We start from the raw sequence: 23,134 nt of genomic DNA, 5'->3' as shown, positions 1-23,134 counted from the left end.
CCAGCGGCAGGAGAAGCCAAGGGCCTCTGCTTTCCCATTGGCTTAACGGTCCGCGATAGCGATAAGCCCCAGGTCGTCTCAGGCACCATGTTAGCTGCTAAGGTACCTACAGCCTAGCGTGGCGGCGCATCATAAGTTTAACGTTATTAGTCCGTGAATGCGACTGTGAAATTCCATCATCATAGCTTCTTTTTTCCTCAAGTTTATGTTGTACCAGCGCAACAATGGGTAAAGGAACAGACAAGCTCTATGTAGGTCAACGCCCTTAACAAAACTGATATTCTATCTAACTCAATGACTTCAGATTACACACTCAGAGTGGTCCTCAGCCGACGCCTTCTCCCCCAGTGTTGGCGCAGGCGCGTCTTCTCGCAATCAAAGCGCCAGCGCATCATTTCGCCGTCTTCCCTTTAACTTTTGCGCCGCCAGTCTCCAACCCTTCAAGAACCCTGTATGCACCCCTGATGGAACGATTTTCGACGTTGAGGTCATCGGCGCCTGGCTCGATAAGCACCCCAACCAGAACCCCGTCACTGGCGAGCCTCTACAAAAGAAAGATTTGATTCGTCTTAACTTTGCTCGAAATTCAGAATCGGACTCTCTCGGCGCGGGCTTAAGCGACGGGAAAGGCGACTTGATCGATCCGGTTACGTACAAGGTCTTCACCGACAACACACATATTGTTGCCATTCGTCATGGCACCTACGCCAATGTCTTCGCTTGGGATACGGTCGAACGTATGAATATCAAGGCCAAATCCTGGCGCGACTTGGTCGATGACGAAGAGTTTACTCGCGCCGACATAATTACACTCCAAGATCCCCAGAATGCGGCCAGTCGCAACCTGGACCAGTTCAAGTACCTGAAGGATGGGGAACAGGCGCAATTGACCAAGGAACAGGAGGAGGAGCGCAATGCCGGCAACATCAACTCCAGTGCATTAGGAAGCATGGGCGACAAAGTTTCACGTGCGAAAGCCGCCGTGGAGAAGGCGCGCAAGGCTCGTGAGCAGGGCGGTGATGTCAATCGTAGCTCAACTGCCCTCACCAAGCCTGCAGCTGCCAACAATGTTGTCCGCCACTCTATGATCAAGGACAAGAAGCTGGCTGCTAACTCGGCAGCGTACACCACGGGCAAAGCCGCAGCTAGTTTCACTAGCACAGGACTGACACCTGAGACAAGCGGCGAGAGAGCTCTGTTGACGGATGAGGAGTATATGCTCAAGCCCAAGCGAGTCAAGACAACCGGGTATGCCAGAATAGAAACAAATCTGGGCGATCTAACAATCGAGCTGTATCCTGAGTTTGCGCCCAAGACTGTGTGGAATTTTATCAGGTTAGCACAGACTGGCTACTACAAGGGTGTAGCCTTTCATCGAAACATCCCAAACTTTATGATTCAGGGCGGTGATCCATCAGGCACGGGCCGAGGCGGGCACAGTATATGGGGGAAATATTTCGACGATGAGTTCGATGGTCCAATGTCACACAATGCCCGAGGAACGAGTAAGTAGCCCTTTCTCAGCATGTTGTGATTCTCACTAACTTCTGTCACTAGTCTCTATGGCCAACAAGGGCAAGAATACAAACTCAAGCCAGTTCTTTATTGCGTATAAGCCTACGCCACACCTCGACCGCAAGCACACAGTCTTTGGAAAAGTTGTCGAGAATCTCAATGTTCTTTCCAAGATGGAGGATGTACCTACAGATGGTTCTAACCGACCCCTCAACAAGATTGTGATCAGAGACATCGTTATCTTTCACGATCCTTTCGCCGAGTTTCAGAAACAGAAACAGGAAAACGAGCGTCAGAGCAAGGAACAGGAGAAGATTCGGTTACAAGGTGGCACAGACGACGACAAGACAACGTGGACCGGCAAACGGATACGCAATGACGGCACTGTCGAGAGCACAGGAGCCGGGGAGAGCGTTGGCAAATACCTAAAGGCCGCAACTCAGCAGAGTACACCGACGACCAACGAGGCTGATATTGAGGATGTTGATACGTGGGAGGAACCGGCACGCAAGAAGATGAAGGGAGGTGGTTTTGGCAACTTTGACAATTGGTAAATTAAGCAATGGGAAACATTTTATCCATGCTAGACTGCAATGCGCCGGTAATCCATCCAAAGGTGCTGGGTATGTGCACTCTACATCTCGTCTCATCTAACAGAAAATTATGCTAAGAATTGAGAAAAGCTCGTTGGTATTACAACCATGACATACGACGTGTCGCCATGTCTCAATTTGATGCCCGATCGAATTGTGAAAAGTAATGGGAAGCGTATCTAACTATCGCATACTCAAGTCAGGCTCGGCGTGCTGATAGATCAGACTGTTGAGGGCAGAGCGTTTGCGTCAACCATGGGAAGCTTGCTGAGAAGCGATGGGCTAGGAGTAGGGGGGCTATCTTTCTCCTGCAATAGTCCCGCAACCACACGCGCTTGTTCCAGACCAGCTTCTCTGTGGATAGCTTGCAACCCCTCGATGGCGTATTGTTTCATTTCTGGGGAACATGCCGATGACATACCGAGCATGTACAATGGCCAGATGATGGTATTGTTTGCGGAGGCAAGGCTCATGAAACGAGTGGCATCGTCGGTGTGAGGCGTCGACTGCGTTGGATCAAATAGTACCGGACTACCACCGCTGCTGGATGTCTCCTCTCCCGGGCCGGCTCGTGAGTCTTGCGCAAACGGCGACGATATAACACGGCATGCTTGTTTCTTGGCAGCAATCGACACCGTGTGCCCTTGGTCCTTTCGGTTGCTCATGTCCCGAATACTGACAACTCCGAGGTGCTGGGGAACACTGGCTGCAATTGATTGTCCCAGCATATCCAACACTTTGAGAGATTTGGCAAGTAACTGGAGATGATTGTCTGACAGTACAGTGTGGTCAGCCGATTCTGAAGCAGCGCAAAGCTGCTCGACGAGTGTTTCTAGCAGCAGGATCCTTATTCCGCGCACCATATTCCAAGTGGTGGATTGAAGAAGCCCGGCATACACGTGGCATATTTGTCCTGATACTCGAGGGTCCGGTTGCGTCAGCTGTACGCGATGGTACTTCCAAGATTCTGGCAGTCCGGAGAGTATCGATGAAAACTCCTCCTCAACAGTTGATATGGCAGTGACCACATCATCAAGATTGACTAGTTTTCTCGTGTTGATATCGTAGCGCACCTGCAGTGCTTTGTATATGGGGTATGCCACATGAAAATCAGGTCCTCCAACTTCTTCAGAAGGGGGGATCTCGTGTCGAAGGTCTATTAGTGTTTGTGGCATAGGTAGGCCACTCTGTATGCAGCTTATAAGGACTGTATGGCAAAGCATGAGAAACATGCGAGCACCAGCTTTGCTTCGAAACTGGGCAGCCCCTCTGATATTTGCCAGGGCGGCAGCTCCATTAACGTGATCTTGCCAGGCACGCATCGTGTGGGAACTGTATCCCGAAACAAACTCGAAAGTGCCGAGGATCAAGACGGCGAGCATGGTTGTGTCTTTTACAACTTCAATTGGGTCGCGAAGTGCACGGTGCGTCAATCCAAGGGCAATAGCATAGCTCTCTTGTGCTCGTGTCATAAGATCTGGTGATCGAAAAACTTGTGAGCATCCTGCAAGTCCAACAGCTGTCATACTGACAGTGACTGGATCAACTTGAGCCTGCGCCGAGTCCGGAGGTTTCCATACATCGTATATGAAAGCATAGTTTTGATAGGAACCTCTGTCGGCCACAACATAGCGAGAGAAGAAGAAAGCGGTGCCCTGATCTTGGAGTTCGGGTGATAAAGCCTCATCCAAGTGATCGCGGCGTTCAGTGTGTTCACTTGGACCACTGAGGTCGTTGGCATCGCCCGGGCTTCCATGAGAAGTTTCCGATGGAGACCGGCTCCAGTCGTTAATTAAAGCGGAAAGGACAGGCGCCCGGCAGCGAGTGTTAGATTTCCGAGCACGTCTGGCCTTGACTTTGTTCGATTTCTCTGTCTTGGTGGCAGGGGCGGGGGCTGCACTGGACCTCGGGTCAATGGCGAACGTCGGAGGTGACTTGATAGTCACAACGGATGGTGGGGGAGATGTTGAGGCCGAGGCGAGCTCCTGGCTGACAGGACTCTTTTGTGATTGATTAGATCGAGCCCGTGTCTTGACCGCTTTCTTGATAACATGGGAGCTTTCATCTCTAAACATGAGATCAACAAGATTGCGATAGCCAGGGCATGGCTGATTCTTCTTCTCGCATTGCGTGCATGCCGGCTCCTTTTGGTCACACTTGATTTTGAGATTCACATGTCAGTAAGAGCACTGGGAAGCAGGCTGAGATGGCGACGGCCGGGACGGGTGTTGCCCGTCGTGGGACGTTGACGGAACTCATGTGGATTGTGGCAATGGGCCAACTCACGCGAATCTTGCGACGACGGCAAGTGGAGCAGCCACCGGAGGGCTTCCCGCAATATACCATGACGACTCGTATAAAAGAGGCAAGACGCACGGCCTCGTGACGAGGTGCCCAGACGTATCAAGTCAATATAAGAGAAGATGAGGTCAAAAGGGATGGCGCTTTGGCAGTCATGACATGATGGGCACCTATTGGTTACAGAGCTATCACGACAAGGTCAAAGACCGTTTGTAGGTCGTCCAAGAAGCTCTTGGGTAAAGGTAGGTTCCAAGGGGTGACGGTAACTGTTGGCGGGGATCGACAGAGGCGGCTAGGAACCCGGGAAGTGCGGAGTGTTTGTGTGATATGATGAACTGTACCCGAAGTAAGTATCACTGATATGGCCTCGTCTGGGGTATCATAAATCGTAATTCGTAAATCATTAAAGTCGGAGTCGATATCAGAAACGAGAGAAGAATAGAGTAATTATCTCGAGGCAGGACCAAAGGAGCGAAATTGAAGAACAAGGATCTATGGCCAAAGATTAATTTAGATGTGAGAGGGAAAAGTATCTGAGGTAGGTCGAGCCATAAGGATCCATGCATGCATCCACAGAAGGAAGCATAAGGGTTGTATGCGGAATGATTGGATCCCTTCCTTCCTTCCTTCCTTTGGATTGGACTGGATTGGACGTGATGCAACTTGTTAGCTGCAGATTGGGTGGGCAGGCGCGGGCCTGGCTGTGCTCCTTCTCTCGTCTCGGTGTGCCTCCAAAGAGATTGTATTACCAATGATATCCCACCAGTTTGAGATGATATTTGCATAGGGTAGTACTAAAGAGGGAAACGTTATGTATGAAATTAATTGATATACAGGTAATAAGCTTATGAACTGGTTCGTGTGTTCACTGAGTAATATTGGGAGCAAGACTCAATGATCACACTGTACCTTTGAATAAAACTTGAGGCCCTCAACGTCACAATACAAGATCAATATGCAACCCTTTCGTTCCTTGATTGCGGCTGTGGCAGATGCTATTATCAGCCACAGCCGCATGTCTTACATACATGATGAAGCTTGCTAAAAAGGTGTGCGGTTGATTCAGTGATTACAGTGGTTCGTTCAACTGAGCCCATCCATATCCTCGGCAGATCAACCTTAGCGAGACCTGACCGCTGTTGATCATCATCTCTATTCGAGTTACACAGTCTGCTTCTTTTACCGTCCTCCAACATGAACAGTCAAGACCTTTGGTCTCCCATCATTCAAGAATCCACTCTGATCAACTCCCCCAGACGCACCAACATCGTCATACGGAAACGCATACCCTTTCCCCTCGAGCGTAACCTCATGACAGATCCTAGAGTAGTGATTTGTGTTTCCCTCTCCCTTGCAGTAATACTCTTCGACCTTCTCCCCCTCGGGCTGTCGGCAGTTGCCCGATAACGTCGTCCGGTTCAGCGCCGCCGCAAGCCGGGCTCCGACGTTGAGCTGCGCCGGCGTCACATCCGGTCCGCCCGCAAACGGTCCCGTGCTGCAAGACACAATGTCCCGCGTAGATGGCTTCTCAAAGTGGAAGCTAAGCCTATCCTTTCCAACGTCTTTGAACACTAATTTGCCATCGTGGACACGGCCCCTAACATCGCCCCATTCTGCCTGCGTGTTGATTTCAATGTCTTCCTTCTCGTAGCGCTTCCACGCCGCGTCAATCTCTGGCGCAAAGTAATTCTCCAGTAAGCCTGGATGCAACTCTGCACCGGCGTTTGGACTTAATGCTCGGAGGTTGGAGCCAGACTTGGACTTGACCACGAGCTTTTCCCAGCCTGCGCCGTCCTTCTCACCCTGACGCTTCAAACCCTCGCAGACCTGATCAAGCCCATCCTTGGGCATGCCTGGAACACACGTGACTTTGCCTGCCTCGTTCTCAAGTTCCAGGCCGATCGGAATGCTTACGAAGTCAACATATGACACGTTAACGTACAGTTGATCGTTGTTGTAGGTGAACTCGCAGAATCCCCAATCAGCGTCAAAGTTGGGATCAGTTGGATTCGTCACAGACGGTTCAACCACAGCTGGTCCTGGGTTGATAAGAAATGTGAGTGGCTTGTCTTTGCAGAACCAGATTCGCCCTCCAAAGATATGCGGTATCCGCACTTTCTTTTGAGCTCCTGATCCTCCGATGGGGATGGCGATATCTGCTCCGACGGGCTGTAAGATCTCAGACGGCGATTTCGGCCGATGAACCGTCTCTCCATCTGCGAGAAGAATCAAAACGCCCTGATCATCTCGACCTGTGACGTGCGCAAAGAGCGACTTGGAGTCTGTATGATTGGTGAGGATAATGTCTAGGAAAGGTTCTGTAGGCATGTTTGCAAAGTTATGTTCACTACCAGGATAATATGATAGATAATGTAGTGAAAGGTGTCGGGGATATGATAACAGGTTGGCCAAGTTTGATTGAAGGAAAGATCTATTACTTATAAAATGCATCTATAACCCCTCACCTTACAAAGCTGCCTCTGCCTTGATTTGGGCCCAGTTTTGTTGGTTTCTTAGCCAAGGTTGAGACAATACATCAGGTAACTAGGTAACGTAAGGTAGAGGAGATTTGAAGCTCTGATTCGACTACGTCAGCACTCACTGATTCCAGGTTTCCGAACAACCTACAACATGATAGTGCAAACGGAAGGGTTTCTCAACTGAATAGAATAGTACATACTTTGATTGCTCGAATTCTCCTGTCTTCGCCATAGCCATAGCGAAACATTGGTCCCAATCACAGCTCCAAGCCCTCAAGTCGTAGCCAGACAATCCAGCACCCATTCACACCACTCAGAAAGCATGACCCAACTGCAGAAAGGGCATTATTAGGCCAACAACCAAAACCCAGACAATGCTTCCTTGCGCGACTCTCCTTATGCTAACAGCTGCATTATCGACCTCACCATCATGTGATGCCAGGTCGCCATTCGGGATCGCACACACTGAGGTTTCCTCTGACGATTCGCGACATTGTTGCACCAGTTGCGACTGGCGCTCACTGTTTGATGAGTTGAAGTAAGCTTTGACATAACTGACAGTGACTATGGCATCCTCTTTTGGAGGACCTCCAGACCATAATGGATTGCCGTTACTCCAATGCTGAAGAATCAGATGACCTCCAGAAGAAGGCATGTCGCCTCCTTCCATTCGGGTGAGTAGTTTGCTGTCAGCATAGAACAAGACCTGTCCTGGAAGATAGTCAAAGCGATACTCGTGAAAGGTGTCTGTCGGGTCGAAATCTAGCTTGACTCGTTGGAAACTGCCAGTTTTGCTGGCATCGTAGCCTGCCTCCAAGGATTTCTTGGACTGGACAACTAGGTTGATAAGGTATGTACCACTATCGTAATCAAACTCTCGGGAAAGGAACTCGATATCGATCTCCTGAGTATCGTTGAAATACTGTTCACTGGTCAGTTTATCTCATCGCTCTTGACATCAGAGTACTCGCCCAGAAGAAAGCGGCACAGGTGCCGTTGACGTCCGTCAGTTTCATGCCTGCTCGGAATGATCCCCAGTGAAGGTCAAGTCTCGCTGTGTCGACTTCGCTTGAGGGGATCGCATCGTCTTTATTGAGGACACTTCCTACACGTAGCTCAAGGCCAGAATCATCTCGAGATTTTGTTCCGCGAGTGTTGACATTGGTGGGTAGGAATGCTTTGCTGAAGTTGCCCCGACCATCTACTGCCGATACCGTATACTGTTGAGCTACCCAATCATGCCCTTCAGAGACGTTATGGAGCTGGCTGAACTTGGTCTCAAGCCGATCCGTGAACACTATTGGGCTGTTGCCTCCGGGGTTTTTGATCGAGTAACCGCATTCGCATGCTCCAGAAACCAGACGGGCAGCCACAAGAAAATGTGTAAGAGGGAAGATCATGATGAGACAGAAGTGATTGGGATTTCTAAACAGTAGTGACTCTTCTGGTTGTAACGACGATCTTGTTTCAACACATTGACATTGAGGTGTAAGTCTCAAGTTGAGATTGGAGGTCCTTGTTAGACTATCTTGGGCTGGACATCCTCAAGCAAATCCTCGGAGGTGCCTGCTCTAGAGCTTAGGTAGTTCATGGGAGGACCTTCTCCAAAGTCCCAAGGGCAACTTTGGCAAGGTAGGTAAGGTAGGTAAGGTAGGTATGCATGCATGCATGCATGAGAGAAAGAGCATGTCTTATTAAATATGGCGTTTGTTTGTTGTAGGTAATGATTATGTTTGAGGGCATAAGCTAAGTGTTGATGAAGATGCCTTTGATCAGTCTACCCCTGTACAATTAATTCTCTTCAGCAACCGGAGCCCATCACTTTCGGCATGTCACAGATATCAAGAAAGAACCAGAAATGATGTTTTGACAGGTGCTGATTATTCAAAGCAAACACTATTCTTCTATACACGAGTATGGGCCAGCCTCCTCTTGACGGTATGCGACGCTGCGTCGTGGGCCCAAAAAGGGGTACCCATGACAAGCCAGATCATGCTATTGCCGTCATGTGGCCGCAAAAGAAACAATCTGTATATCGAACAAGGTATCTGAAAACCAAACTAAACAACTCGACAAAAAATAAATGATAAGTAAATAGGAGAAGAATCGAAGCAGAGGCGAAGCAGAGCAATGCCATACCATGCGAAGCAGACCAAGACCGAACAGAGCGTTGAAAACTGCCTGTAAGCCGACAGAAAGAAACACGCAAAATATTATAAGACGAAAACAATAAAGGTGCCATAGCATATAGAACAGGGGAAGTAGAAGGCGACAATAGCCATCTTGGACCTGCCAACTGTCCTGCCATCGCAGTCATTAGCCTGCGCTGTCACTACGCAAATGATCCAGTTCCCTCTGTCCGGGGCACAAGCCCAATGCGAAAACCGTTTCCCGATCCCCTTCCTTGACCCCAATTAATGCCGTTTGACCCTTTGTAACCATGCAACAAGGAGAGAGAGACATAAACAAAGGCAAAAAGGCATCTGACGTGCCAAACAACAACAGACTTGCAATGATAAAACTGCAGTAGACTGAACATTGCGATTACCCGCCCTGTCTCGGGTATCGCCAAGGAGATAATGAGATGACAACCACAAGGAGATTGAGAAAACAAATTCATAGGAGACGAGACGAGTCCAACTCCCTCCCGAGCCCTTCGCGCCGGAGCCGACAAAGTCAGAGAGGAACGAATTAACCCACAACCAAAACCAAACATAATCAAGCAGAGAGGTATATGCCTAGGAGAAAAGGAAAAGCCCGAACCGGCCCGAGGGCGAACAAAGGAAAAAGTCATTTCAGTCATGGCTAATTAGTTTTAGTACACGCTATCCTCATCAGCTCCCTGCGAGATCATCGAGGGAGTCGAGACATTTGAGGATGCTTCAGGGTCATCGACGTAGCCGACAAGGGCCTGAGAATGCAATTTGAAGGCGTCGCCCATAAGTCGTGTCATGCTGCGTGCAGTGTTAGCAATGCAATTCTGAGAGACCTCTGGACCGTTAATACATACCCCCAAACAACAACTTCATCGAGTATCGAGCCCCAGAGTCGTGCGACAACTGCGCTCAGCTGGGACATGTAGTTCTCATCAATTTCCTTCACAAGAAGCTGTCGAACCTTATTGTACATGGCCATCTCTTCCTGGGTCGCAGGCTCCTCGTCATGTTCCAGACGATACAACCACAGCGATAGAATGATCATGAGATCCATTCCGCAGAGCGCATGTTCCACGCTCCAGTTGGTAGGCGATACACGGGCAATCCATCTGACTCCTTGAGAGACAACAGTCTCTAGACAGCTGTAGCATTCCTCGATAACCTTGATCATCTCACTTGAGCGCTTCACGCGATCCCGGGCATGTGTCATCGCAGCAGCAACCTCGTAGGACTCATGGTAGCGAAGTGCTTCCTGGACCGCCTTAAGGTCCACTTCCAGGCGGGCACGAGCATTGCGGTACATGGCTTTTGCGTTGAAGATCAAAGGATGGCCTTCGTGGGGAGCACTGATCGGCACAGGGAAAGCCTCGGCCTCACACATATCCACGGACTTGTCCCATGTTTCCAGTGCCAGCCGCAACTTGTACTCTGTTACCACGTCTTGCAGTGCTTCAGGGCTGCGCTTGTGATACCAGACCTCAAGAAACAAAGCGTTGATCATGACGCGGGTGCCGAATGTGCTGTATCGAAGCGTCTCGCCCTGGAAAAGGTTGTCATGAGCCTCCATGAAGGTGACGGTAGTAGAAGCTGCCAGATGTTCTTGCCATGTCGCCTCGTCTGTTATCTGCAAGTTCCATAGCGTTTCGGTGGAAGGAAGCTGTAAATCCTCAAACTCGCTAAAACTGATGGCAGGTGTATGGTTATATGTAAGCGTCAAAAGACCAAAGAAGATGTAGACAGCGTAGTATGTACGACGGCAGCCTTCGTCTTCAATCCATTCGGCACGAGTGGGCTTTGCACCTGACCGAGCTTCTTGGCGAAGCTTCAGCTCGTACCTGTTACCAGCGACCATGTTGGCGAGCAGACTCTTGATTGAGCAGGTCCACTCCAAGCCCTTAGGGTCACCACTCCAGCTAGCAAAGATCATGTTGAGGAGGTTGCTCTGCATCGTCCACAGGGGACACTTTCGGGAGCTAAAATTCTCCTTACTTTGTAGGAACTGGTTAACCAGAACCTTGGAGCCAATATGAAGCATGTATGCTTGTTCTTGGTCGAAAGCATATAAGGCGCCAATGCTGAGAACTGCTAACAATAGCTGGGGTGAAACCTTGGTAGGATGAAATGAAGCAGGATGCAAGAAAGGCAGATGGTGATGGAATAGACCGAAGTATGTTGAGAGGTATCGATTCAGGGAACCTAGGCCAGGTAGGCGGAAACCCTCAGGGATGGCATGCTCGCTGTCGGCGCTGCGAATGTTGTCCAGGATAGCGTTGCGCTCGTCATCACCCATCACTTCAGGAGCCTTGTATCCAGGCTTGGATGACTCTGAAGACCATGGAGATGGCGGCGCAGCGGCAGAGTTGGGCAATGAGTTGATCATGGACTGCAGAGCCGGTACTAGGCCATTACAGTTCTGTCCGCTGATAGGGGGAAGCTGATTTGAATTAGCTTGCAGGGTGGTTCCGCTGGCGAAAGAAGGTTGAGACTCGAATGACCCGGATGCACTGGAAGTTATCGAGTGGGCTTTGGGCTCGGCAACTGATTGAGACATGAACCCATCCCACTGAACCTGAGGCAATGCGATGGCGCCAGACGGGTAGGTCACAGTAGACTCCATGGCAGAAGCGTTGTGAGGTGAATAAGCCATCGATGGACTGTCCCCGTATGAGTGGTCTTCGCGCATCGCGGCTGTGGCCTTGTGATGCAGATCGGCTACAAGCATGGCAGCAGTCTCAACGTCAAAGATGCCATCGGCACCAGATTCCATTTGCTCCAGGGTTGAAGTATCGATAGCGATAGATGATTTTGAGGGGGCACCGACAGCGCGAGTCTTGGGACCGGCCCGGCGTTTGCCATCGCTGTGAAGAGGTACGCCGCCATCCTTGGCGTGGACGGTACGGTCATGTCTGAGAAGAAGGTCACGGCGGACAAAAGTACTCCTACACTTCATGCACTTGAAAGGACGCTCCTTGGTATCTGCGAATGAGTTAGTCTATGCCCAGGCGAAGAGGGGTCGCGGGGTGAGGGTTGGCATGAAAGCCAAGAGTGGTGGTACACGTACGTGATCGTTCATGGCGACTTCGGTGTTCGCTCCTGCTAAAGGCCCTGTTGCAGAACTGGCACTTGTATTTGCGTTCGGGTGCCAGCGAGGCCTTTCGCGAAGATGCTGTCGAGGCCGCAGGGGGCGGGAGGACTGCTACGTTTGCACCGGGCATCTCGACGTAGTCAAGTCGCGTTTTCTAGATTTGGGCGGCGACGAAGGACGACGGCAAGTTTGCGATCGGAAATCGGACAATTAGGCTGGGCCCGACAGCACGATGGTTGAATATCGTCTGATTCGTAGAATATTGTTACTCTCGCTCTCGCTCTCGACTGCTAGCTCTTCGCTTGCGCGCGCGCTCCCGTGGGGTTTAAAGGGTGAAAGCGGTGATCTTGAACGTGATGATGGTCATTGGATATGATTGATCGATGGTCATGGAAAGACTGAGTTTATTTGTGTTGGTTGGGGGATGAAGGCTCTGGATTGGCCTCTTCAAAAAAAAAAATATATAAAAATATGAACCGGTCGGGATGAGACGGGCGAAGTGTTGCGAGTTGGTTGCGGGTGAGTCGAGCTGGTGATGGAGGGGAATTGAAAGAAGAAGGGAATAAAAGCGAGGGGAGCAGACGTAGAAGACTTAGAGGGGCGGACGGGAGAGAGGGGGAGAAATCCGGAGGGGAGAGTGACCCGGGAGTTGGGGGGGCACTTATTTTCTGGGTGGGGAGGAAAGGAGGGGAACATTCATGGAAAACCAAGAAGAGGGAATGAGAACACAAGAGACGACAGGAGGGAGAGATGGAAGGAGCGAGGGAGGGAGAGGGGTGGCTGAGAAGTTACTGGCTGAGGCTGGACTGATTGAGTGAGTGAGTGATGAGTGACTGGACTCTAAATTGAGTACTCGTGCCAGCGAAGCACAGCACAGCATAGCACAGCACAGCACAGCACAGAGAGGTGCATGGAGTGTCGACCTTCCTTGGCGGGCAATCGTGGGCTTGGGCGTGCTAGGTACCTTGTTCTTAGCGACTGAGAGAACCAATGCAGCACTATGCAGCAGCAACTTCCAGCGTCCGGCCAGTAATGCTAGGCTCGTTAGCCCCCATCACACCCCTGTGAGCCCAGGCATCTGCCTCTGAGCACCTCGTACCGAACATGACCAGACCAGGTGAGCACAAACCTGACCTTACCGAACCAAGCTCCACTGATACAATAGCGGGGCCCAATTCTGTGGAGGGGTGACGAGGGGCAGTTCAGCCATTCGTTTTGCCCCTAAACTACTTGTGGACGAACAAGAAGCAAGCAACTCAGCTTTGGACGAGGCGAGCAAGCACCGACAATGAAAATTCTGTCAGGAGAACCTAGCAGCCAACGCCATCCGTCAATTAAAGCAGCACAGACAGGACAGACAGATAGACAGACGGGACTGGACTGTTGGTCCGGACACTATTTACACTACGGCTGGCACGCAAAGTTACGATAATCGGTACGGAGCAATCAAAGCTAATCAAGGACGGAGTAGACCCATCAAGACTTTTGAGAGAGCACGAGATCGTCAAGGTACACTGTCACTTTGACAGAGGTGCAAATATACTTGCATACACTCGTCACTTGGTACACTCTTTTCCCTGGGTTCCTGCAGAGGTGCAAGCCTTGGCTTCGCCAAACCTTCTCTTTTCTCGGCCACGATTCATTATGTCAGCCTGAGTGGACACATCCACATGGAAACGATAGCGGACGTTTGATGGAGACATCCACAACGGGGAAGTATTTTTGCTCTTTCATGCATACCCTAACGCAGAGTCACAGACACGATTCCGTTTACTAAACCGTCGGTCAAGAACGATATATCGTATACTTGACGGTAATAGAGTCGGTGACGGATACAAAAAGTCGGAGTCAATGTCGGTGTCGAAAGACCTTGCTGAACAGACAGGGAACGGCTATCCACTCACTCCGTAATCCGTCCTGTCCGCCTCGTAGAATGGCGGTACAAGGTCACTGGCCCACTAGCCCATTATCCACGGGGCAAGGGGAGCCGGGGGGCATGTCAAAGACATACAGGCGACAGGGGAACGCGGCCGGAGAATGGAAGCCAATAGGAGCAGGGATTCAATTGTCTAATCAAGGAGCGCAGCTTAATCGATGATATGGTAAGGAACGAGAAACGAGGCACGAGACACGCATTATCGTTGGCCACCAAGGATGACACAGCAACAGACGAGTCTAAAGATGGGAAGGCCAATTCTCAGCCGCCGCGCATCGGCCAAGCAGCCAAAACAGTCAGATCTTGGAAACGTGATCGCAAAAATCATGAAATCATCCGGACCAGGCTGAAGCGATCAGGCGGGGAAGCTCAGGGAGCTCCATCACCACCAAAATTTCACTAACAGCCTCTGGTCCTTTGCTTCATCTGGATGGTCAACCCTACAGTGCCTCGGAGGCCCGCCTCGTTGAACTTCATGCCCTGGCCATTTCGTCCCAGCACTGTCTTCCTTTTCAACCAACGCGATTCAGGCGTAGCGTCATAGCACGACGGCCTGTCAAAGAGAGGATCCGTTCCCAGCACAGCGGCGCAAGGGCTGGGATCACAGTCGTCGCGGGCACGCCTTGCATCCCGCGCCCCACTTGATGCGAAGCTCCCCGGTCAAGCGCGTTAAATCCTAGCGGGAGACGGTCTACACGGGGAAGTTGATGAGACTTCCTGTCGGATTCGCGTCAATTACCCCTGTATCAGAACGCTTGGTCTAGCTTAATATGCACTGTACGCGTCTGCGCGTCTGACAGCTATTTACACATAGTGCTAAATATCACATCGACACGGCTCACCGCTTAAACCACAACTCTGGAACACTACTAATCTCTCTGATTAGGGGTGTTTAATTTCATCGACCTTTTTATATCATCAGCTAATATTTATCACAATCGACGGGCTACTTAACAAGCGACCCCTCATCAGCTGTGTATGGCTACCAAGGTTTTGATCTGTCAAACAGTCCGTGGCATCCATGTTTTTCTCTGGAACATTGCTTCATCCACCTATTAATTCCGCCCATTAACAGCACCTGCAACACACCAGTCATGTCCAGGCTACACCGTCTCCTCGACTCTCCCAGCATTTGTTTGGTGCGAGGGAGACTTGATTTGACCATCATCGGCTGTGCCGTGATTAACGTTGGAACTGATAAGGGGCTCGTTAATCTGAACAATTCGGTATGGACGCATGAAGTCACCCATGATAACAAATATCAAATCCAATGCAGGGAGGCAAACAACATCACAGATATGCGAACGTTCCACAAAAGAGGCAAAAGCCATATGTACAACATCATCATTCAATACCTTATGTTAGAGATGAACGATGAATCTAGCCCGCGAGATCGACAGGAGAAACATGAGCGATCATTGGCAAGCTTCTAGGCATCACACTTTTTACATACACTCGATTTTTACAATCAGCCATGGATGGTAAGAGCAGAGAAAATCATTTTCTTTTTTATCTCCTTTCAGCAGCACAGAACGTTAAATGATTCATTCGCGTATCCACTACACCAGGGACAAGCCACAGTGCAAAACTTGTTACCAGAGGAATGAACATGACGGACAGCACCGGGGAGACGAGTTGCGAGCTAGAAGAGTTCATCTCGCTGTAGAAAGAATGGAAACTTGCGAGTTGCGCTACTGAGCCCCTCTCAGCTCTCCGGCCTCCTCGGATCTGCAACCTATCTGTCCTGTGATGCTGTTATACCCCGCAACGGTCGGACGGCACTGGCGCCCGAACGGATCCAGCAGTTAATCCACCCAACGTTGGAAGGATGGAGGGGAAGTCCACCGCTTTGGGATGAGGGGTTGTCGTCCGTTTGTAACAGATGGTTGCAAAAAGACGTTAACGGTCTGACATACTGTTTGTAACGAGCAGTCTCTAGCCACCCATTCTGGTCTGCACCAACTCAGATCAGCTCAACTCAGACGGCACGGTTCGGGACGCTACATCATTTGCTTTCAACGGCATTCACATCTTACTTGACTGGCTGTGAAACGCCTGGAACTTTAAAAGATGATGCATAATCTCCTCTCTGACCCTTGCGTTTCCAGAGCAAAAGTTACGAGATCCACGCCAATAGCGGGCGGGTCCGCGGCAGTCTCCCGGTGTAGGGAGCCATGAATTTGGTCAGGCTCCACGTGGTGTCAAGGCGATGGATGGTGGAGTGCATTTTTGCTCCTCGCTGTGTACTTTTTTTTCGACCTGCTCTGTTCGTGTGAATTCAACCTTTGTGGGATTTCTCTGTTGGTGGCCTGCTTGAGACCCCTCCCATCAAACTCAAATACCAACGGAATGCAACCCCAACATCACACACAGATAACGCAAAACCAGCCGCAGCTGCACAATAGCTTTGAGGCTGTCAAAAGCATGCACATGATTTTCCGAGCCAGCACCTCCCTCAGATAGCGTTGCGGTAGGATGGAGGGGAATGATGGACGTGCACATCGTCGCCGTAGTCATGGGAGACAGACTCACACTCTCACAGTGGCACCGTCACCATGGGCTAATATTTGAGCCAGACGCTGCAAGTAGGGGACGGAAATGACGAGTCAGAGAGGCTGCTAAGTTCATCTTGGAATATTTCCAACTCGTCTAAGTTTTTTTGTCACTTGGGATTAAAGTCTTACGTTTTCTTACATTCCCTAGCCGAATAACAGGACGACGAGAATAAGATTGGAGGGCAGGGGACCTGGGAGTCTTGTCTTATCTGTCACTTAGCAGAGGACGCGTTGTGCAATAATGGTAACCCGTTAAGGTCATGTTAGTACGGATTCGGTGATGTTTCCGGCCTCCACGAACCGACCTGACCTGATTATTGCTGACTCACTCGAGTAATCGCTTTGGAGTGTACGTGCGAGTAAAACAAACAGGAGAGCATCGTTTCGTGCTGATCTGCAAGAGGTTGATTGCCGCAAAGCAAACAGAGCCGTCACCTGCAGTCGCTGGCTGGACGATGCCTCTTGTTTGCGCATTCATCACTTGCAGGCTGCATGACATCCGATACTGTCAATTCGTTGGCATTTCAGGTCAAAGGGAGCAGGAGAACGAGCGACCAGCCACTCGCAAGGCCCCTGCCCCTCTTGAATCGGTGCGTACCCTGTATCAACGAGTGTTGAGTATGAGACGTCTGTTAATGGCTCTATTATTGTACAAGTTGTGTGTTAAAGAACGACCTGTTACACTTTCCGGTCGGAATGACGAAACGTCAAGCGCTTCTGAACTGAAGTTCTCAGCGATCGAACACACATGAGAGAAAGTCTAATAAACGAGGCATCAACAGCATATGGATTTTGATTCGCTGGCAATTCATTCACACAGGGACAGGTATCAGCTGGGTTATCGATCGAATACGGTCACCTTACCTAGAGAAAGGCTTCTCTGACGGCTGTTGTTTGCCAGCACCTTCTTATCTCACTAGGTCAATATGTATTATTGAGGTGGACTGCTATTACGCTTCGTCTCGGCGACTTCTGACCGCTGCAACCCAACCGTAACAACAGCCTGAGATGTTGTATGGATGGATGGATGATGTATGTAGCTAGAGCCCTGGCTATGTTGTGTCGGCCCCGTTTCTACTTTTGAATGTCACTGAATTGGAAACCTAATGAGTTGCCAAAAAGGGCTGACGAATTGGACCTGAAGGGTTTCATTGAGACGTGATTTTTCCAGTGGAGAAATTCCATCCATCGGGTGGAGGGTATGGAAAATCTCAGGTTGCTCATGGTAGTGTATAGTGCCCATCTTGTAAGTTACAGTAGCCAGGTACAGCACAGTAAGTGCAACTGCAAGGACGGAAGAGAAACACAATAGAACCAACCCCTCTGAGAAATCTACTCTACCTCATCGCTCCCACATCAACATTTACATTTATCAATTCCACTCGATCGAGTCGCCAAAAAGTTCAAAGCGCCCTCTCCTTTCCGGTGTCTGGCGCTTTCGAGAACTGACCCGTACGGGCCTGGCGACCGCGAACTTGTCCATTGCGGCTGTCCGAGAGATCATCGATACTGGCCCCCTATCTCCCGTCCCTTATTCAATGCCAATCCAATAGCCAGGTCGCCATCTTTGACTGTCCCGTCATTTTTCTGACCTGACCTGACCCAACCCGACAGTCATTTTTCTATACCGTCTTTTCGCCGACGGAGGCGTACAGTATTTTCTACCAACCTACTCTGTCCATCCTAGTATCGTTTCAGCCAAATCGCCTGTCACTGCAGGTTGCCCTCTTCCCTTCTGGGCTTTCTCCTGCTCCTGTCAGCCCCTCGCCGTCCACTCGCATCCGAGCCTGGTCCCAGCGCGATCACCCCTCTAAGCAGCAACCTTGAGCCCCCCCCTGGATTCTTTGCCCTCTTCTCCGTACTCTCTGCTTTCTGGAGCAAGCAAGGCCTGCAACCTCCCGCGACTCCTGCGACTCCTCGTAATTCTCGTGGCATGCTGCTGCGTCGTCTCGTCTGCGTCCCGAACCGCAATCCTCAGAAACGGTATCCTTTTGATCAGCAATAGGCCTGCCGCTTTCTACCATGCCCTGAGGTGAGCTTTGCAGCCGCAATATGCTCAAGATACAGACCGCCGCCGTGCCGCCAAGTATCCACTCTTCGCGCACTATCCACGACCCCTCCGGCGACTCACCGTCCGCTTCCGTGCGCATCACGTCTGCTGCCTCCGTTCAAGCTTCCGACCAACAATCCTCAACAACTCGGGCTGATCCCGCCTGGGGCCTCATGAACGGCATCGTCGGTACCGCCCCAATGGGGGCCATGTATGTCCGCGCCCTCTACGACTACGAGGCCGACGATCGCACTAGTCTCAGTTTCCACGAAGGAGATGTAATTCAAGTCATCACCCAGCTTGAGAGCGGCTGGTGGGATGGCGTTATAAATGGTGTTCGAGGCTGGTTTCCTAGCAACTACTGTCAGCTTATCACGAGCCCCGACGATATACCCGACGGCGCCCACAATGGAACCTTTGACGCTGTCGAGGATGAGGCCGAAGACCCTGAAATGTACGACGACCAATATGACCAAGACGACGACTCTGAACAAGACGGCCCTATCGCGTTGCCCCTCGAGGGGACCGACGGCGGAGATAGTTCGAGGGCCGATTTCTGGATTCCACAAGCTACCCCCGATGGGCGCTTGTTCTATTACAATATGATGACAGGAGACCGCAGCATGGAACTGCCCCTGGAGTCTCCCGTATCTTCTAACGAGACTGGTCCACGAGATCGAATGAATGTTAATATCCCCGATAAAACTAGGCCACCCCCTGAGATGATGGCCCGTGGGTTGACTCAAGATGAGGACGACGAGTATTTGACGTCTGCATCCGAGGCCGAGGGCGACTCGTCTAGACTGGCCTCACGTCGTTCAAAGGTACAGAAGGAGCCCGTAAACGTGATGTTTTAATTGCCCGATTGCTAACACTCACTAGCATACTAAACGTGCCTCTTTCGGCGCCTTATCCCCATCAACTTCCATGGACTCCATCAATGGCGCATCGCCTGTCGGTCGTCTACGAAATGGCGCCTCGTCGAATGGCCATCTTACTGCGGGACAGGTCCCCAATATAGCATCCGCGACCTCTTTTACTAGCACTACCTATAACCTACCGACCACAGCTACAGTTCCTCGATCGTTTTTCGACGACGGCTCTACGCCTTCACTCAGCTGGACCCTTCTTGTCTCTAATATGCGACGTGCTATTGATCGGTATCGGGAAGCCATCATGAACAATAACCGCTCAGAATACGTAGCAAAAGCCGAAGATATATCTGACCATCTACGACTGCTCCTTGCCGCTGGCTCAGGGACTACCGATAACCACTCTGGCCAACCATCTATTATTTCAACGAATAAGGCTCTCTATCCCCACTTCCGAGACATGATGTCCAAGTTTTCCAAGCTCGTAATCTCTTCTCATATAGCAGCTGCAGACTGGCCCAATGCCGAATCTATTCAGAAATGCCTCCAGGAAGCCGACGGAGTTCTCATGGGTGTATACAGCTATGTGGAAGTGGCTCGACAACAACGAGGCGAGGAGATTCCTCGACTCTTCCCAGGCTTTGTGATTGGTAGTACCACAGGTGGAAGTTGGCAAAACAACGGCTTGGGCCCTCGAGATGAAATCACGGCCAACTTCCTCGAAGATGAAGAGGGCGTTGTAGAGCCAACTGCAATTCTCGACAACAAGATGCTTGAGCGACTGGACGAACAGAAGCGTATTTTGGTATCCAGCATCCGAGAGCTCGACAAGAGTCTGGTCGTCCTAGAGAAAATCGTTACACCCTACAGGCACGAAGTTATCGGAAACAATGTTTGCTTTGCTGGTGGTAGGGTACTTGACACATTCAGGCAATGGATTGCCATGATCGAATCAATCGACCTGTCTTCCCTTGGCAACAGCTTCCAGACGCCCCAGCTAGCTGACCTCGGAACACACAAGCAGAGCCTTTACGACAACATCTCCGATCTTATCCTTGGATGTCAGGCTGTCGCCGGACCCTTGGCTGATGAATGGTCCGAAATCCGTGGTGAAGCATTGGAAAATCGTCTGGAATATGTCAGACAATGTGCCAGAGCCCTGGAAACGAACTCTTCCCATATCGGATTCTCACTTCAACTATTGTCTGAACAGGTTCAAATCAACATGCAACAACATCAGGCTGAAGTACGACCTCGGGAGAATTCTTTTGTTCGAAGCACCCTGCAACGAGGCGAGACAATGCCTTATGACCGACCACACCAGCGAACAGAATCAAGGACTGCTGCTGTACGACCTCCACTTATCACATCACAATCCTTCACTGAAGGCGAGCCTGCTCCTGGCAACATGCGCAGAGGCGATTATTCCAAGGTCAAGAAGATATTTGGCGAAGATCCTTCGCCTCAAGTTCCAGTGACCGAAGATACACCGGAGTTCTTACTCCTGGATTATGAGCACGAAGTCTCCTGGGACAGCAAGACCTCACCGCCTACTGTTAAGGGAGGATCCCTGCTTGCCCTTGTTGAACAGTTAACTCGTCACGACAAGCTCGATTCGAACTTTAACAATACCTTCCTTCTCACTTACCGATCATTCACAACAGCGCGGGAACTCTTCGAGATGCTCATCAAACGATTCAACATCCAACCACCGGAAGGTTTGTCACAGACGGATTTCGAAATTTGGAGGGACCGAAAGCAAAAGCTTATTCGCTTCCGCGTTGTTAACATTCTGAAGAATTGGTTCGACAATTTCTGGATGGAGGATTACAACGACGAGTCAAAACAACTTGTTCGTGATGTCTACAGTTTCGCTAAAGACACGGTCAAATCAACGGAAACTCCCGGTTCAGCGCCCTTGATGGCAGTCCTTGATCAGAGGTTAAGTGGCAAGGAGGCTGGCGCTCGCAGGATGATTCAAACAGTGAACCAGAACACGCCAACCCCCATCATGCCCAAGAACATGAAGAAGCTCAAGTTCTTGGACATTGATGTGGTTGAGTTTGCCCGCCAGCTCACTATTGTCGAATCCCGCTTGTACGGCAAGGTTAAGGCGACAGAATGTCTGAACAAGACGTGGCAAAAGAAGGTCCCTGAAGGCGAGCCCGATTTGGCCCCCAACGTCAAAGCGCTCATCCTCCACTCTAACCAGATGACCAACTGGGTCGCTGAGATGATTCTGGCGCAGATGGAAGTCAAGAAGCGAGTGGTTGTTATCAAGCACTTCGTTTCTGTTGCTGACGTGAGTAACTAAAGCTATGATGCCGGGTTATTAGAACCCCTGCTGACTGACTGATAGCGTTGCCGCTCCCTGAACAACTTCTCAACACTAACATCGATTATTTCCGCATTGGGCACTGCACCCATCGCTCGTCTTAAGCGAACATGGGACCAGGTACCTCAACGTACACATGCTACGTTAGAATCGATGCGGCGGGTGATGGCAAGCACCAAGAACTTCGGAGAGTACCGAGAGGCTCTTCATGCAGCCAACCCCCCCTGTATCCCTTTCTTCGGTACGGACCCCTTTCCCGAGAAGCAGGTGACGGATCACAGTACTTACAAACAGCAAAGGTGTCTATTTAACTGATCTGACATTCATTGAGGATGGCATTCCGTCCATTATCAAGAAGACTAACCTCATTAACTTTGCTAAACGTGCCAAAACTGCTGAGGTCATTCGAGATATTCAGCAGTATCAAAACGTAGGGTACTCGCTGCAGCCAGTGCCTGAGCTGCAAGATTACATCTTGAACAACATGCAGGCCGCTGGGGATGTTCACGAGATGTATGACAAGAGTTTACAAGTTGAGCCTCGTGAGCGAGAGGATGAGAAGATTGTGAGGTATGTTGCATTGCGGAATACGCCCGCATCGTATGGAGCGGTGCCATCTTTCTTCTAAGTTCCCCTGGTTTAGTTTTGCGCAATGATGGAGGTCACTTCCCATTAGTGGCTCGCCGTCTTCAGTTAAGATGAAGAGACATATGCTTACTTGATGTTTCTTAATCACAGGGTTTTGGCCGAGTCTGGGTTCCTATAAACACTGAACCCTTGCAACTGTTTGAATGATCGATGCAGCCTGCATTCTTTCAAGCAACAAGGCATGCACAACAAAGTCGAGGACGGACCAGGAGGGGTAGTATTACGACCCCGCCACCGATCCTGAGAGCTCACGATAGTCCCGAGTGGTCATTACTTGGGACAGATATCACGCGATGAACGCCGCCCACAATTGATAGTGGCAGGAAGCGGCACGAAACAGCCAGCACCGCATGGTCGGGAGGCGGCCCGGAAAAGTTGGTGTGGTGGGATGAGTTGGTGACAGGGGGTTTCAAAGTACGGAGATGCTCGGCAGGGCATTCATAATGCTGGGAGAGGCATTTTGACAAAGTCTCCAAGCAGGGCCGAGAAGCAACCTTTACGTGAAGGAATGGGTTATTTGATGATGAATTTATTCGGCGCACCAGCATCCATATGGAGAAAGCCTACATGGGAGAGGAACTGGGAAACTTGGTGGACACGGATGATGG

General features: G+C 50.5%; 6 protein-coding genes across 6 annotated transcripts; 2 read left to right on the top strand and 4 right to left on the bottom strand.

The window, feature by feature from the left end:
• Positions 1 to 224: 224 nt before the first annotated feature.
• On the top strand, positions 225 to 2,069 carry BKA55DRAFT_692421 (uncharacterized protein; the record flags this gene model as incomplete). Its single annotated transcript, XM_046199783.1, has 3 exons — positions 225 to 251; positions 305 to 1,505; positions 1,558 to 2,069. The coding sequence occupies 3 exons, from the start codon at positions 225 to 227 to the stop codon at positions 2,067 to 2,069; spliced, it is 1,740 nt and encodes a 579-aa protein (XP_046046748.1).
• A 260-nt stretch (positions 2,070 to 2,329) lies between these two features.
• Positions 2,330 to 4,454, bottom strand: BKA55DRAFT_517599 (uncharacterized protein; the record flags this gene model as incomplete). The annotated part of the gene is made up of 2 exons (XM_046188200.1): positions 2,330 to 4,264; positions 4,395 to 4,454. The coding sequence occupies 2 exons, from the start codon at positions 4,452 to 4,454 to the stop codon at positions 2,330 to 2,332; spliced, it is 1,995 nt and encodes a 664-aa protein (XP_046046747.1).
• Positions 4,455 to 5,588: 1,134 nt separating this feature from the next.
• BKA55DRAFT_517541 (uncharacterized protein) lies at positions 5,589 to 6,737 on the bottom strand (the record flags this gene model as incomplete). The annotated part of the gene is made up of 1 exon (XM_046188194.1): positions 5,589 to 6,737. The coding sequence occupies one exon, from the start codon at positions 6,735 to 6,737 to the stop codon at positions 5,589 to 5,591; it is 1,149 nt and encodes a 382-aa protein (XP_046046746.1).
• A 465-nt stretch (positions 6,738 to 7,202) lies between these two features.
• On the bottom strand, positions 7,203 to 8,289 carry BKA55DRAFT_595702 (concanavalin A-like lectin/glucanase domain-containing protein; the record flags this gene model as incomplete). Its single annotated transcript, XM_046195842.1, has 2 exons — positions 7,203 to 7,811; positions 7,999 to 8,289. 2 exons carry the CDS (start codon positions 8,287 to 8,289, stop codon positions 7,203 to 7,205), a joined length of 900 nt encoding a protein of 299 aa, XP_046046745.1.
• Positions 8,290 to 9,704: 1,415 nt separating this feature from the next.
• On the bottom strand, positions 9,705 to 12,260 carry BKA55DRAFT_595701 (uncharacterized protein; the record flags this gene model as incomplete). The annotated part of the gene is made up of 3 exons (XM_046195841.1): positions 9,705 to 9,843; positions 9,900 to 12,021; positions 12,107 to 12,260. The coding sequence occupies 3 exons, from the start codon at positions 12,258 to 12,260 to the stop codon at positions 9,705 to 9,707; spliced, it is 2,415 nt and encodes an 804-aa protein (XP_046046744.1).
• A 6,413-nt stretch (positions 12,261 to 18,673) lies between these two features.
• Positions 18,674 to 22,506, top strand: BKA55DRAFT_517630 (ras guanine nucleotide exchange factor domain-containing protein; the record flags this gene model as incomplete). The annotated part of the gene is made up of 4 exons (XM_046188203.1): positions 18,674 to 19,495; positions 19,554 to 21,845; positions 21,903 to 22,119; positions 22,178 to 22,506. 4 exons carry the CDS (start codon positions 18,674 to 18,676, stop codon positions 22,504 to 22,506), a joined length of 3,660 nt encoding a protein of 1,219 aa, XP_046046743.1.
• Between the last annotated feature and the right edge of the window lie 628 nt (positions 22,507 to 23,134).

This window comes from Fusarium redolens (genome assembly GCF_020744475.1).
Source record: "Fusarium redolens strain MPI-CAGE-AT-0023 chromosome Unknown BKA55scaffold_12, whole genome shotgun sequence".
In the NCBI taxonomy this organism is placed as follows: Eukaryota; Fungi; Ascomycota; class Sordariomycetes; order Hypocreales; family Nectriaceae; genus Fusarium; species Fusarium redolens.
This window is presented reverse-complemented; position numbering and strand designations above follow the sequence as displayed.